At 36.9% G+C, this 17,602-nt stretch overlaps 1 protein-coding gene across 1 annotated transcript in view; it reads right to left on the reverse strand.

Annotated features, from left to right (window-relative positions):
• LOC103799776 (probable G-protein coupled receptor 125) overlaps positions 1-15,075 on the reverse strand; it is a 37,006-nt gene extending 21,931 nt beyond the window's left edge. Inside the window, exons 1-5 of the mRNA XM_009072123.1 lie at positions 15,055-15,075; positions 14,592-14,799; positions 13,455-13,663; positions 4,331-4,458; positions 3,287-3,410 (exon numbers count right to left, since the gene is read on the reverse strand). Of these exons, the coding sequence (XP_009070371.1) occupies positions 3,287-3,410; positions 4,331-4,458; positions 13,455-13,663; positions 14,592-14,799; positions 15,055-15,075 (690 nt within the window). The remainder of the gene's footprint in view (positions 1-3,286; positions 3,411-4,330; positions 4,459-13,454; positions 13,664-14,591; positions 14,800-15,054) is intronic.
• Between the last annotated feature and the right edge of the window lie 2,527 nt (positions 15,076-17,602).

The following is a 17,602-nucleotide window of genomic DNA, read 5'->3' on the forward strand; positions in this document are numbered from 1 at the left end:
GTGAACACTGCATTGCTGTAGGGTGAAGCTGTGTTTCGAATTTTAGCAGACTGAGAGATAGCTGTGGTATAGCAACTCTAATAGTGTTACACCTGGAGTATACCTAATGTTTTAGTGCTGCTTGAAGCAGTAACATTTTCATAAATATATTTTAAAACCCAGTATCATGTTTTTTTAAGAACTGACTAAAAAAAAAGAAAAAAGGAGAGAGAAAACTTACACTTAAGGGACACAGAAGCCCCAAACAGCTATATAAATATACATTTCCTTAGGCTGAATGATTTAAAGAATTGCTGTATTCCATACACAGGAGAGAAGGAGTGCTGACCACCCACCCCACCACCACTTATGAAAGCTGTGGGGAGTGTTCAAATACATGAGCTTCTTGGGAAACCATTAGTATCTTTGACCCCCCTACCTCCTAGCTTTAGCACCTTGAATATTAATTCACAGAGTAATTGTCTCATGGTTATCACAGGAGGACATAGGTACTGGGGACTCACAAAATTTTGAAAAACTTGCTGTTAGAAAGCAAGAAACATCTCCGGTGGGGCAGAATGCTCTGGGAGTAAACACTCGTACATCCTGTTACAAGCTATAGTAGTGTTGTCTTGGATCATTTGGACTATTTCATCCATTAGCCCTGTCTAATTACATCAGACAATTTCTACCAGGAAACAGGACAGTCTGTGTCTTGTGTGACCTGTATCTTTCCTATATTTGAACTACTGATGTCTGTTGATGTAGCATCACAGAATCACAGAATATTCACAATTGGAAGGGACACATGAGGATCTTCGATTCCAACTCTTGGCTCTGCACAGGACATCCCCAAGAACCCCACCATGTGTCTGAGTGCATCGTCCAAACACTTCTTGAACTCTATTTGGTGTGGTGCTGTGACCACTTCCCTGGGGAGTCCGTTTCAGTGCCTAATCACCCTGTGAGTGAACAACCTTTTTCTAATATCCAGCCTAAACCTCCCTGACACAACTTCAAGTCACTCCCTTGGGTCCTGCCACTAGTTGCCAGAGAGAAAAAATCAGTGCTTGCCCTGCCACTTCCCCTTATGAGGAAGTTGCATGCAGCGATGAGGTCTCCCCTCAGTCACTTCTTCTCCAGGCTGAACAAACCAATCGACTTCAGCTGTTCCTCATATGGCTTCCCCTCGAGGCCCTTCACCATCTTCGCTGTCCTCCTCGGATGCTCTCTAATAGCTTTATATCTCCCTTGTATTGTGGTGCCCAAAATTGCACACAATATTCAAGGTGAGGCTGCACCAGCACAGAGTAGAGCAGGACAATCACCTTCCTCAAACAGCTGGTGATGCTGTGCCTGATGCACCCCAGGTCACTGTGGGCCCTTCTGGCTGCCAGGACACACTGTTGACTCATATTCAACTTGCCATTAACCAGGACCCCCAGGTCCCTTTCCACAGCACTACTTTCCAGCATCTCATTCCTCAGTCTTTATGTACATCCAGGGTTGCCCTGTCCCAGGTCCAGAATCTGACACTTGACCTTGTTAAACTTCGTAAGATTGATGCTTGCCCAGCACTCTGATTTCTCAAGGTGTCTCTGTATGGCCTCTCTGCCTTCAAGGGAGTCAACAGCTCCTCCCAGTTTTGTATCTTCTGCAAACTTGCTTAGTAACCCTTCAACTCCTGCATCCAAGTCATTTATGAAGATGATGAAGAGCACTGGGTCTAAGAAGGAGCCCTGTGGAACCCACTAGTGACCGGTCACCGGCCTGATGTAACCCATTCAGCGTGTTGTCAAGTAAATAAATAACTTTATGAAACTGATTATAAGACACATGAATGGATCAATTCAGTTTCTCCAAGCGTGTATGTTTCTCAGCAGCTCAGGATCTGGCCCTACACCACAGTAAGAGACAGATATATTTTAGGAAGATGCCCCTGTAGTTTAGGTATTACTCATAATGGGCTATTAAGAACACACTTATCTCAATCAATTTTTCATTATAGCTGTTAATGTCACATTGTTACCATGCAATCTGCAAACTAAATAACCAGACAATCACTGTAACAACAGATGGTCATTTGTGATTGTGTAATTACATGGTCATGGCTGCCCTACAAACCAATCTTCTACCCTCACTTGCAAACTGCAGATAAAGATGATGGTAAGTGATATTTCAATTTGCTAGAACTTACAGATTAATTATGACATGATACACTATATATTGTGAGATATTTATCTCAAAATAATCTAGTGGACAACTGTGTAATTTAAATGGATACCATGTAATACACATAAGTAGATTGCACACATAGAACACTACTGTGCTCACAGATCTGCATGTGCTGTTTACTGATGGTCATGCACAGGTATACACAAAAGGCTTCCAAAGCATCTCACCAAAAATTAAGAGTGATAACTCTTACACTAATTATGCAAATTTTGCAGTGACTCTGCTGTTGGCTGGTGACTTTTGCTATTTATGCCCATTCATGGCAATCAGAAGAATCAGAGTAGCGACAGGCAAAATGTCTGGGAGAATGTTGGCTAAATAAAGTGCTTTACTACAGGTAAATGCTAACAACATTCATGAGATCTGGAGCACTTCTACAAAATCCAAGAGGAAGAAATATTTAAGAAAAACAAATTGCAACAAGCCCTCATCAGGCATTACAGAAGATGACTGCAATTACTCTCTTTACATACTGCATAGGCTCAACCTCTATATTCAGAGCCATCCCTCTCTGTTCATTTTACAGCACTATTGCCCCAAAAAGGCTAAAGCAAGAGATGTGAAACAGTCCAGCAGTGCTAACAAGGGTCCATAAGTCACAGGAGACCAGTATGATCTCCTTAGCTTGAGTTGTAATGAAATATTATTTAGGGATCACCCTGTGAAGCCAGGGCCACCCTCAGGCAAACGGTGTGTGTATTACAAAAGCAAAGCAGTAACTCTAGTCCCACACATACAATCCAAAGAACAGAAAAGACAAAAAATTTGGGATACATAGTTTTCAACAGTCCTGTACAGCAGAGAAATATTTTCAGGGATTATTGGTTTTAAAAACAAGGAACCCTGAGCTTCAGAGAAGTTAATGCATTGATCACCCTCTCCCAGAAACTCAGGTGACAACCAAACACTGAACACTTCTAGTGCTGGCCTGTAAAAGACATGCTTATAATGATTTATTTTGAAGAACTTAAGATCCAGGAGCAATATATGAAAAGAAGGAGAACTATTAGCTTAAAAAATTCAGTTGCAAGTTTCAATTCTATTAGTAAGAATTACTAAGTCAGATACTTACAGCTTGACATATAATTGGATACTTAATGCGATTGATTCCACCAGCAAAAACAGCAAATGTAAGAGCAGTATGGAAACAAAAGTTGAGAAGCATGTGCCATCCTTTTCTACTTATTCGGATTGTGCTGTTTAAAAAAATCAAATTTTAAAATTAAAACCCAAAATATCTATTATGAAAATTACTATTTGGAAAAAATAGTTAATATGCTAGAATTAAATTATCTGTTTTCTGAATGCCTGTGTAGCAGTCTACCTATAAGACAGTCTGACTTATGTCTGGCAGTCTGACAGCATTAAAACCAATGATAAAAAGGTAAAATCAACAGTAAAAATTGTAGCAGCCTACTGATTTAAAGTTTTCTTCATCAAATCAAGCATTTAAAGCAGGGCACTAAAAGCAAAAGGCTTATTGCATAGCTTCAGATATGCAGAACTTTAACAAGACATCTCTAAAGGATGAAATGGAAGCTGAAGATCAGAAGACATGGCATTAACTTAATTAATATTTAGCAGCTTCTACAGTACAATACATTCCTACTCTTTTAAATTGCTAATGGTCTTTAACAGAAGTATGTACTTAAAATGGCATTTATATAAACTTTTCATACAAAGGAAAACACAAGTTTTCTCAACCCCAAATTTAGAATACAAAGCAAGTTTCTTTTATCCAAGGAGAGTTGCCAGTCTTTCAACCAAACTTGGTCTTAGAAACCAATATGGCCAGTGTAACTGGCCAAAGTGCTGCTTGACTGGAATTTACCAGAAAGCAATTTGATAGTGCTAATGGTTTTATATATTGAACTGTCAAGTTACACATCTTAGGAACAGTGTGCAGACATGCTTGTCAGGAAAGATACAGTTTGGGAACAGCTTAAGACAGGTTGACATAACCTTTGTTTTGATTTCTCTGGTGTAAATCACATCACTGCTATTATTATCCCACAGTAATTCAGATAATTTTAATTTATCTTTACAGTAAGGGTTAAAAAAATTGAAGTACCTCAGCATAATCATTTAACACAAGTGCTTAAAATGTAATTCTTACCTGTGATGGACAATGTAGGTAATAATAGAAGCAAACAGGCACAACAACATAACTGCAGTACATGCATAAACCACAGGGTGCAGAAACTCCCCTGGGTACTGGGGGAAAGACAGCACTGTCTTAAAATCCTACGGAGAAAGCAAAATGATTTAACATTTTTAGGCATGTGTGAAACTGAGATGTCGTTTCAATATGTCCTGTCATTTCTAGCTGTTCCTTTTCAAGGGCAGGAAAGAAAAAGGACGTACTTTTAATGTAGATACAGTTCATGAATTTACAGCAACATCAGACTGCTCTTTCCTCATCTCCATACACTTTGTAAGACTGAAATTAACCTGTTTGTACAAGCAGTCACATCCTAATTAAAAAAAAAAGTCTTATAAAAGAATATTACATTTTCCAGGCATTAGCAGTATCTGTTCCTTCTGATAACATGAACTTTGTGTGTGTGTTTTACTAGGATATTTAGTAAAAAATATCAAATTACCATAAAGGTATCTAAATGGCATATGTGTTGCTGTAAGAATACACCCAAAACTGCCATCAACTGCCTCGCTCCTGTATTCAAATATAATTCCCAGCTGATGCATCTCCTCTGACCCAGTGACCTTCACACTTAGTTGCAAATACTCTACTCCCTATAGCAGATCCATGCATTCCTTTTGGACATCTTAGTGCCTACTGACAGTTCTTCATGAAAAACCTAATGAAAAACTATCAGTATCTTTGTAAAATTAACCATATCAGATTCACATTCTAAATTACTGGATCTCACACGTAAGAAATAACAAGAGAGATAAATCTGGATGTGTGATGGATGGAAAGCAAAAGGAGTCCATTACATAAAACTGTATGTCTTCAGACTACCTGAATTCAGAGGTTCACTGTAATACATTAAGCCACATGATTTTGTGACACTACATTTTTGCAAGAAAATACTAAAAATTATACAAAAAACCCTATCACCTGAGTGCAAACAAAGTGACATCTCATGCCAGTTCCCATGTGCAGTGCCACTAACACTGCACACAAAAATGAATGTACATCCCAGCACCGAAAAACCAAAAATCTGAAAAAGTATTAAGTATGACAATCCAGCAAATTCTAGCACTGAAAATACTGGAATACATCTAAAAGACTTTTTTTCTTATTGTCAGTTTTAGGTTCCCCTAGAAAAAGATCCAATACATTATTTTCCAGAGGTGAAATCTCCCATTAGGAGACTAGGACTGTAATGCTAATACCTCTTTCTAATTGCATTTACATGCAGAGAGCTGATTTTCTTGCATCATTATTTATGTATATGAACTTGTCCATGTACAAGCAGCTAATGTGCATTACTAAACTGGGAAAAAGGTACCATTCCATTTACCTTCCAAAAAGGTCCTTATGCATAATAGTTGCCCTAGTAGTTATTATTTTTCTTCATTACTAGTTTTAAAGTTCCCAAGATTGATTGTTCCAGTTTTTGCAGATGCATATGAATGTCAGTTCTAAACAGAGCAGTTTACAACATATCTAAAAATGACCACCAAAATGAACAGCAACTTATGAAGAAGATGGCAACATCCCATTTCTCTTCATGTACTTCCCCAGCTTGCATGTGTACCTCAGTTAAATCTGCCAGGCACAACCTGTCCCACACACAAGTCCTCTGTCATCCCTGCCCAGTTCACCAAAACTCAGTGAGAGGTGGAGTCCTTTCTCACAGAGATAACTCAGCTTATGCTGTCTTATCTGGAGATGTCAATATCTTGCTACTCTTCCCTCAACCACAAATGGAATAGAAAAGGAAAAGAACTCTTTCTGATGTGCTAGCTTTTCAATGTGACAGACCTATGCTCTTAAGACCTTCTCTTGATTTAAAATTTTTTTTTATTTTTAGCATGCATGAATATGCATTCAGGATGATACTGAATTCACAAATTTCAAATACAACTTTTAAAGTGTATTGTTTCAGACCTGCCACTGAATCTCTACTCAAACACCCTTTTTTGTTCATCTTTACTCACATGTTTCTATTTGTGTCATCTCCCTATTAATTCTTTTACAGAGTGAGTTTCCTGAGGTACACTAGTATTTGCTAGGAATTTTCAATACAATTTTGGGTGATATTATTAGAGTAGTAATGTAAACATTGGACAATTTAAATAGAAACACTCTACTGAAAAATCCTAAAATATTTACTGCTATCTCTTACTGATATAACAATATTTTGGTATACCAATAGCACATGAAAGCAATTTTACCTGGCTAGCATCATGCAGTGTACTAAAGGACTAGTTTTTAATAGTGGAAATGCAAGGTTCAACCTATCGCTATGTTTGAGCATCAGTATAAAAGCAAATGTCATGTTTCCTACAGGAGTATAACCATTTTTGCCTGCAGAAGAAAGAAGAACAGTCAGCATCTTTAACCTAATTTCATTTCAAAATATGAATTTTTTTATTATTATTTCTGGTCGAATCTTTTACAGTAAATAACTGGCAAAACTTTTGAGGATGATAATGCACTAATGCCAATGTAGAATATTCTTTTTAAGGGTTTTGTATACTGAAAACTGATTTCATTATAGATATATAATAAATTTATCTTGTCTGTTCTTTGATGATAATTAAACTTTATTGATCTGTCAACCTCCTTGGAGTAATCCTCTGGGGAAGACAACATGCAGAAAACAAGCATTTCTTTAATGCTGTACACAAAGCAGCATAATTTTATGTTACATTTTAAAAAGCTGGATTTGATTTTAGTTCCTAGAGGGGGTTCAAATGATGATGATATCAATAAATGGCAGGAATTATCTGCAGAAAAATTAATACATATAATAATTTGACCATTACAAACTGGTGTCTACAAGTACAAGACCCATTACATGTTGTCTAATGAGAATTTGTCATTCATCCACCCTTACAAGAAGGTGTTAAACAGCTTCTTTTAGCTGTAAATGTCACAAAAATATATAAAGCACAATAGAAACCAGTGATGGAAATTAGTGATAGAAGAGAGTTTTTATCAGCTATTTCATCCAACAGTCAGAATTCTAAAAACATCAGAGTGCAAATGGAACTGTTTCACTCTAAATTGATGCTTCATTCCAAAGATCCTGTGAAACAGACACATCTATTCTGTTCAGTTAACATTCAACACGAAAGTATAAAGAGGTATAGACAGATTACATACTAAAGGCAGCCCTAAGACATCTCACGGCAGATGCTGAGAAAGATGAGGGAAAGATACAGGAAACCAATACTATATATCTGGTACTTTCACCAAATCACAACTGCTAAAACAATCCAGTTTGTGATGTAAATTTTTGTCATCCATCTATTTATATTGGCAATTTAAACATTTGTTTTTAACATATTGCTTGTAATAGTATGATGTTAGGAAGTATAGTGCAACTGGTTTCTGTGTTTAAAGCAGTACACCCAAAACTGTGCTTCCTGATGAGTAATATCCAAGCACCACAGAGACTGAGAAACACAAGCAATTTGAAGAGTCATGATCAGATTTAGAATCCTATTTGTTTTAAGATTCCTACTATTTAATCAAACCAACCAAACCAAACTTAAAAATTAGATGCCAAATATTTGGATGTTTAGGAGCACCAAAATATGGAAATTATCCACAGAGTTGGGTCTTACGGAGAACTGAAAACAATGCAATGCATATTAAGTGGAGCAGCTGATGTGTCAGAGGGAAGGACAACTATACAGCAGGATCTCATAAGGACAGAGAAATGGGTTAACAGGAACCTGAGGAAATCCAGCGAAGAGAAATACAAAGTTTTCTGTTTCTGGGACAGAGTAATGCTGACACCAGTACAGGCTAGGAGACAGCTGACTGGAAAAAAGCTTTGCAGAAGAGGATCAGAAGGTCCCAGTGGAAAATAAATAGGAAGCAGGGCAGTGGTGAGCACTCGTGGCACATGAGATGAACCCCATATTGGGCCATATTAACAGGTGTGCAGGCAGAAGTCTGAGGGAAGTGATTTTTCCCTTCTCACCACTTGTGAGCCCAAATCTCAACTACTGTATTTGGTTTTAGGCACTTCAATACAAGAAAAATATTGATGAATTGAAAGGAGGCCAGTGGAAGCCATCAAGACAGTAAGATGCCTCAAGACCTAGATTCTTAATCTTTAACTTACATCTTCTATCTCCCAAGAGCTGGCCCATTTTACTGAGCTCTCTAGTCTGAATCTCTTTACCCTCTGGTTGAAGCTGTATCATGAAGAATGCAAGATCCATTAAGCCAATAGAAAGGAAGAACAAATAGCAAGAGTGAGCTTGAGCCAGACTCTTGGTTTGTGGCAAAATTGTTTTTTTTTGAAAGAGACAAGCCTGGATTTTTGACCCAAATACCAAGCCAGTTTATGCATTTTACAGAGGAAATAATAGCTATTATTAAGTGCAATTTAATAAAATGTAGATGCAATCCAAGGAGAAAGGAATAAAAGCCGGATCTTGTTCTTAAGAATACTGTCATTCCAAGGCTTTGTGCAAAAAATTGACACATTCTGGAATATTCTTTAAAAAGCAACTTTTCTGGGAAGCTGGATGCAATACTGTCCATACAGGCTAAGCATTCTCTTAGGAGAATGAGCATTAGATGTGCAGTGAGCAGTATATGCCAGCTGAGAACTTAGGTGAACGGTATGTGCCTCCTGCATGACAACAGAGCTTAGAAATCTAGTTCTACATATGGGGGAACATCTACGTACATGCAGGGGAAACTAATTCCAGGGAATTTTGCAGTGCCCACTACACCAAATGTTAATTTTGCAAATAGCAGGGAAACTTTCTGGATCACTTTGACAGTCTTTGGTGCTTAAATTCTAATAACATCTATTCTGAAGGTGTTTAAACCAGGTGTTTAAACACACAAAAAAATTTTGAAAGATTCATTCTTAAACCTCTCGTTATAAGCAGTCTGATTTTTCAAGTACAGAACCGTGTTTCCACAGCCTGTTATGAGAAAACCCTGTGTTCTCTATGGAGAAAATGTCAAATACTGTAATTATGTCACCCTTCTAAATGACATCTCTGTAATACTTCCCCGACTCATGAATTAATTTCTCAAAAGGCTTAGACAGGCTGTTTAATTTGGAGAAGACCTGAAAGATGGAAGTTTGTAAGACTTTTTTCAGAACTGAACTTCATTAATAGGCTTAAGAAATTCTGCAATTGTCTCCTGTCACACTGAAAATATTCAAAAATTAGTTTTTGTGGTACTGTGATCCTACTAATTTGGAAAGACTCCAAAGATTCAGGGCATGCTTGCAAAACAACAGGAGAAAATTCCCGTAACGCTGACCATGATCCATTCCTAGTATCTTGCCCCTCTTCAATTACTCATTCACACAGTTTCCCATGGTTTGCTTCCAGAAAAGTTTCAAATTTGCTGATTTTGTCAGCTTAGTCTCCTCAGCCCTAATTATCTCATATAAGTGTCCATCGGACGGATGCTACTTTTGCAATAATTACTCCTTACACTCACAAACCAAAACCAAAAATCCAACAAAAAACACACCTATGTTGGTTGGATTAATGAGACACATTGTGACAAAACAGGAAAGGAGTTGTTTATAATTTTAAGCTAATTTAACCTATTTTTAGGATTACAATTAAAAATGCTAGCAATATTTGTTCATCCATTTTATATTAATTGGGAAATTTCATACTTAAGACTTAAGGATTTTACTTGTATTTATTTGGCAGATTTGAGGAAATTACTATTGACAAAGCAGTCTAAGGGGGAAGGAAATGATGTATACTATTACAGTAATATCTATCACATTGAATTTCCATTCTAAGAAAAATAAAAGGAAGAATAGAGGACAACGTATGCTAAAACACATTGAGCAAATTTTGAAATTCAATATTGTGGATCTTTTTGTTATCTCCTGAAGAGTTTTTACTCAGGGCTCTAAATTGACATACACATTGTACTGAAACATTAAGATATTGATATACGGCTCTGTTCACACATGAGCACAAATACACAGTACTTATAGAACAAATCCTTATCATTAGATGTACCAAAGCTTCGAAGTATATAAGTTCAGAGTTTTACTCTAAAATCAAAAATCATATTGCAGAGTTCAGGACCCTATGGAGCTTTGGCCACATCCAAAAGAAACATGAGTGTAACTGTCTCTCTTCCTCCTAGAGATAACAGAAGAAAAGACAAAATAGGGGACCAGTCTAAACACAGTGTGTATGAAGGGAAAGACAGGAATATACTTTGGGAGTCAGTTCACCGTTTTTTACTCTCACCCCTAGGACATACTACTCAAAAGTTGACCAGAAAAAGATAATTCTGTATTATGTCTGACTCTACTATTTTACTTTTATTTGCTAGCCCAACCCAGAGCAAAGTAAAAGTGTGAGACCACGTGAGAGAAGGCACTTGTACCTTCTTTCCAACCCAACCTCCAAACTATACTCTGTCTCACTGACATCACTTGAACAACTGTCGGAGAAATCAAATGGTTCTACATGAATCCTCTCACTTGAAGTATGCTTATGCTTATTAATTATCAATCACAGTTGATAAATCCTTGCTTGCTGCCTTTCTAAAAAAGGACTCTATGAAACCTTTATTTTAACCCTTTGACAGTACATTGGCATAAACAACTTCCATGAAAGCAGTTTAGGAAACTTTGTCTTACAATTAAAAATGATGACAAATCAGAATATGTGGTATACTAGCTATAGAATGGACAGTTGGATTAACTGAGGCTTCTGTTTCACCTTGTTCCACAGCAGGATATACATTATTCTGATGGCAATGTAAAGCTTCGTTGTTTCTTTTCAGTTTACAGATGCTACTTCAGTTTTCTGCTATTACCCCAAACCATAATAATCAATGACGAATATTTATTCTTTCAGAGATTAGAGAGTTATAGATGAATAACATATATCATGATATTGCAGCTGATTTCATTGGCTACATACCACATGCCAGCTACTTTGAATTTGCTGACAGTTTGTTAGTATTTTAAAATAGATTAGACACACAGGTGTGAATGAAGAGGGTACACATAGGCACTTTATACTGTACATATTCTAAATTAATAGCTATGCAGAACAATGAAATATTTTTCCTGATATGAGAATTGAACTGTCCATAATGGCATAGTTAGCCTCTGTCAAATAAAACAACCCTTGACTTTATGCCAGAAAATAGTGATTAAGAAATAACATTTGAATGATAGTGGTGGCACATAATGAAGGTACAGAAGTTTTTCAATAACTGTTTAAAAAAACAACTGTTGGAAAACATATGTGTGCATATGTATATTAAAATCACCTAAGTCATCTTTTTTCTTAGAAGTGGCTGTGAAACATGAGCTAAGGAACATAGCACATTGTTTGCTACCACAGCAATTGCAAAGCAAAGGTGAGTCTAAGATTCTACTTTCTTGTCTTGCACAGATAAAAATGGAAGAGGCATAAGCAGAAAAAACCAAAATTGAAATATCGTAACAAAACAAACACAAGACCTAAACCAGAATTACATACCAGATGCAAAAGCTGCCATAAAAGGTGCCTCAGTTGCCTTTACAGTTGTAGAAAAACCAATCTCCTACATCTTATCAGAGACCAATGTGCATTCAGCATTACAAACCAAAAATTAATTTTAGCCCTTGTGTCAGTATTCAAGTTTTTTTTCAAACAAGATGAAACTATGAAATCAGGTGTTTGCAAACCATTAGTTAAGATTTAGTAACTACTCAAAGTTTAAGAACAGGCTGAACTCAAGCAGTTGACGGAGGAGGAAGCCATTTTGGGTGTGGCACCTGCAAAGTCAACAGGTGCTTTCTTCAATGAATTTAGAAAAACATCCTCAAAGCAAAATTATGTTTCACATAATGAGAACCAAGCAGCTGGGGGGGAAAAGGGAGCTCATAAAAGCTGTAGAAAATGAGGCGCATTTGATGGCGTCAAATCTGAGGAACAGCTCTTGAACTCTGAACAATTCTGGAATGGGTGAAAAAATTTTCAAGTAAGTCTCAGGGAAATCAGTTCTTACAAAGTGGACGATAATATCTGCATTTAACTCGTGGGTGCCACAGCTTTGTGCTATGATTGGCTGCCATCTGGGCACCATCTGACAGCAGCAGATTGGTATTCTCTGCACACGTCCTCACAATTCCAGTCGCCTATGTTTGCTGTCCCTTACGCATACACACAATACATTATTTACTCAACTCTAAACATTTCTATAATATACACAAGCAGCATCTACAATGCAATCATGCATCAGCATTCAGGATCAATCTAGTATTAATAACACACATCTGGCTAATCTTTTTACAACTGGTTAATAATCAGTATTTTTAATGGTGCAAAGATTTTCTTACCTATATACATTAGAAAGCTTTCATTTTTTATTTTCTTCCCTTTATTCCCTGAATAATAACAGGTCATTATTGCATACAGCAAATTTTTGCTTTCATGGAGGTAAGTTTCTGTTAAGCAGGTTAGCTAAATAACTGCAATAGGAACTGTAAGTGTGACTGAGAACACAGCAAATCAGGCTGATGTGTTAGCACTGCACAGAAACATTTTTCTTCACAAACTGCAATTCTATACGTAGGCTATTGGTATACAAACTAAAACTCCTACAGAATCAACAAGGACAGCACTGTCATTACTTAAAAGAGCAGATGTTATTCCTCTCCATTTATTAAATGATTCAACATTGCGGTATGCCTGCAACTAATTAGTATGATCAACACAGTGCAGGGCAAGAACAAAAGCAGACCAGCTTCTGAGATGTGCTGATGTAAAAGCACACAGGGGTATACATTTTTTAAACCCTGTCCTATAATTTATAACCATTACATACTAATCGTTCCTTGATGGAACTTTCATTTGTAAAACTGAATTCCATGTCATTTCTGTTTAGGCCCATCTCTGGTTATTAAAACTGACCACCAGGTTTATTCAGTTACTAGCAGTTAATAACTTACTTTCTTTTAGACTGTCTTATACTAAACATTGTAAAAAGCAGAAGGTCAGCTACTGATAAATAAGAGTGAAACAAAAAGAACATATATAAATGGCAAAAGAGAGAGAGAAATATAGATATATTTGCTAAGTCATATACTTACCATTAGCACTGCAAAGTTACTGAAGTGCGTACTCTGAATGGTGGTTATATTGCCTGCAGAACTAATTATGTGGCACCCTTCTCCCCACCAGCCTCCATGTCCATCTAGAAGGTCAAAATCCCAGAAGGCTGCAATGGGGTCTATTCCCCGTGCAAAGTGCCTCAATCCTATTGTTAGAGGGCTGGTGAGGTTTCCAAATCTGCACCCATCTGTAAAAGCAACAAACTAAATCAGAGAGATGGGAGTGGAAAACCCTTTAGTGCTGAATGCTGTGTAAAGAGATCAGACACACTAAACTATGGGCAAAAAAGCCAGAGACATATAAGCTTAATGGTCGAAATCGAAGGCAGTGCTCACTTCTGAAAAGTTTGCAATAGTATAAATAAATCTGAACATTTCAGTCCATAATGTTTTCAAATGATCTAATCATCCTTCACAAAGCAGATCTTTTTCTGTTTCAGATTCCTCAGTTATGACTGGTGTTACACTATTGCCCATGTAACTGCAGAAACAGCTCAGTTTCAAGGTACGATTAATAGCTGAGACAATTCTGCACTTTCAGAGTCACATTTAAACATTTAAAAGCATTAACAGAAATGAGAGCACTATTCAGTACCAAACAAAACTAGTAAAATTGCATGGGTAAATAATTGATCAAAATAATGCCACACTAGCACATACAATATAGTATATTTAGACAAAAGTCTTTAACAACACCTGTTTTACATCCATCGTATCAGAAAGCACTGCTGAGTATTGATACATGCAACAGGGCACTACTCCCACTCCAAAAGCCTTATTTTTATCAGCGTCTAGGATGTTAACACTGCAGTTTTCATTGTAAAGAGTAAAACAAGGCTCCTTCCGATAGCACTGTGCTTTAAGACAGAAGCATCTGTAACAACACTGACAACAAACAGTAGTCCAGAATTTGCATTCTGATCATAGTGCAAGTGCATATCTTTATTAGCAGGACAATCTGAATAAAATCGTGCAGGCAGGAAAATATATAAACGTTGTACTAAAGACAGAGACTGTTTCCAGCCTCTCAACACACTGTATACTCCTCTATTCTCTACATAATCAAGTACACCATAGCTTTTAGATTAAAGAAAATAATGCATAACAGCTCCTCACCTATTTTAGCAAAAACAGCTGGTGTGGCAACCGTCCTACGTTTCCCATCATCTGCAAGATTTGATGAGTTTCCTGTGCTAGGAAAGAGTTTTCCATTCCGAAAGACAATAAACTGTAGCTTGCAAGTGGAGTTATCAACAGATTGCCAGGCTGAAGACTGAGAGAAGACAGACTGTGGCAAATGAACTGAAGCTACTGCTACAGCATTCTGTACAATGAGAAAAAAAAAAGAAACATTTAAAATGCAAATCACAACAGGGTTGCTTTCGTGATGTTTTAAACTCCTGTACAAGAAATGTATGCTGCCTTCCTTTTCCAACAGACTGGAAGCAACCAAAGAAGCACAGGCTGTAACCATGGGAATAGGATTGGTACAGTGCATATTAAAACGGAAAACGTTTTGATTGAATGTGAGAGTCTATATGGTCAAGCTCCCTGCTGCAGAGGTGAGAATGGTTCTTACCGTGCCTGCTAGAGGGTCCATCGACACTGCAGATCTGATTTAAAGAGACAACCTCTACCAGGTTTTCTCCTTCACTTAAAATAGAATCAGACAACTTACATTAAAACATTTCTCCGAGAGGGTACTTAAAGAGTATAAAAATAATTTTATTATTAAAAAAATTACATATGCAGAGAACTGCAAGCGCAGTAAACAACACATTTTATGAATATGCTTTTCTTGCTTCACATAAGAAAAATCAGTTAAATATATGTTAGTAATGCAGGATTAAAAAATATTACAAACACTAATGTAAAAGAAGAAAACAAGACAGCACGGGGAGAAAATGAATGAAGACTGTCAGATCACAATAATGGCTTTGAGTCGTGAGTGTGTTATACACCCTTTTACAAGCAGATAATTCCGTTACAGCTGAGCTATAAAATACACCAAACATAACGTTCTGAGGACTTCACTCATCAAGCATTTTTTTCCTTGCCAAAGTAGCAAACTAATCATTAAAGACTGAGATATTTACAAGGAATAGCAAATGATGAGCAATGGGAAAATAAACAGGGAGTCTGTCCTGAGCCTTGAAGTGAAAAGTGTATGTATTTAAAAACAAACAAACTACAAAATGTTCTAATTTGCATTTTCCCCAGGGGCAGAGTATGGCTCTGTGCACATAATTTACATAGATTATCACAGTTTACTCATAGCACATGTGCACTACCTCTTTCAGAAGTAAAACAATAATCTTCACAATCATGTAAACAAACATGACATTAATATATGTCCATGTGCTGGGAGAAATATACATGTGACAGAGAATACAAGAGGGATCAGCAAACTAAAATGAATACAAGAAGCATCTAGTGATCTCAATGATAAATACAGGAGAAAAACATGAGTAGTCTGTGATGTCTTTTAGATGCCTAAATAAAGAGATAAAGACTTCTGTACAATTTTCTTTTTACTAGCATGTATATTTTGGGAAGGTTTTGCAATTTTAACCATAAAATTGACAAAAAATCCTTTTAAAAATAAGTATTCAATCCAGGTGATGCCACTTATTTAAAATCTTCATAAAAAACAGAGCGAATAGCAACAGGACATTTCTACATCAGATTTTAAAATTACTATGTAGGCTTTAATTGGAATTAACTGAGCTAAACATCAGTCAGTCATCCTTAGATTGTTTCCACTGCCTAATTCACTAAAGCTGTCATAATTGGCTTTATCTCACTCTTCTGAAAAAGACATATTTTACTCTATGTTATCCCAAAGTATCTGCATATGTTGAACCTCTTTTATGTATGTACAGAGTTTTTTAGAAGTGTCATCTGTCAAACCCCAGATCATTGTTGAGGACTTATCTGGAGATGCACAGAAATCTAAGAAGAGTTACAGTGTGATGAACTTTACACTTATACTGGATTTTTGTTATTATTCTGTGCAGGAAAAAGCAGCAACAATGACATATTAAATTACACTAATTACTCATTATACACAAAAAGAGAGCTAGAAGCATATGAATAAGCTTATGATAATGAAACCAACAGCTAAAGGCACTGGGTTAAGCACCAATGTGCTATGACTTGACAAAAGCAGTCCTAACACAAAACAGAGAAAACAACAGGTTTGTAGCACATTTGCTAAGAGGGGAATTCATCCAATTCATTGTGGCTCTCTAATTTCTTCTCTATTGAGACTTATTGATACTAATAGGAAAGAGTAATGGTATAGACAGAGCTTGGCTGTGAGACTGAGGGTGTGCAGATCTAATGGCAGGTCACACACCTGAGGAAAGACCACCCCTCACCTCCTCATTATCACCCTATCTGTGCCACACAGAGACCCTTCACTGCATCACATGAAAGAAAGGAACCTCATGAGGGTGCCCCAAGCCTTGCCCACAGACTACAGTTTCACATGAGAGGGGCAAAATTCAACACAGGGAAGAAAAGCTGCACACAGCCCACAAACAGAATTAGTGTGGACTGATTACACTGCTGGGGCTAACTGACCCAATCTCAAACATGCTGCAACATCAAATTATCCACTTGACAAAAAAGACACATTTACAGAAAACATTTTCCTGATTAGACTTCAGGAGAGTGTTTTTCCCAAGCTGTCTCCTGAAAATGTACCAAGAAAATGAATACCCATAACATGAACTATTTAATAAACTTTACTAAATAGTGACTACAGTCCCTTTCTTGGATACAATTGATTGTGAATACTGCTCAGCGTATACGTGTTATTTCAAACAATTTCTTTCGAGTGCAGGCAGTCTGGTGGAGCGAAGGGCAAAGGGGCAGGGCTGTTCCTTGAATGGACAAATATATGTATCAAGTCAAACTACTCATTGCACATCAAATATTTACTTCACGCAGAAATTCCTCAAAATTAAACATCCAACTGTCTACTATAGTGACATGCCTGTCAACAAGCTCCTGTGCTAGGATATTAATGAAAAACGCACACAGTGAGAGGGCCCACGCATTCACAATGCTGTTTAAAAATATGAGTAAACATTTGTGAACAATTTTTTTATATTCTAAGATAT

Source organism: Acanthisitta chloris, unplaced genomic scaffold (genome assembly GCF_000695815.1).
Source record: "Acanthisitta chloris isolate BGI_N310 unplaced genomic scaffold, ASM69581v1 scaffold6643, whole genome shotgun sequence".
NCBI lineage: Eukaryota > Metazoa > Chordata > Aves > Passeriformes > Acanthisittidae > Acanthisitta > Acanthisitta chloris.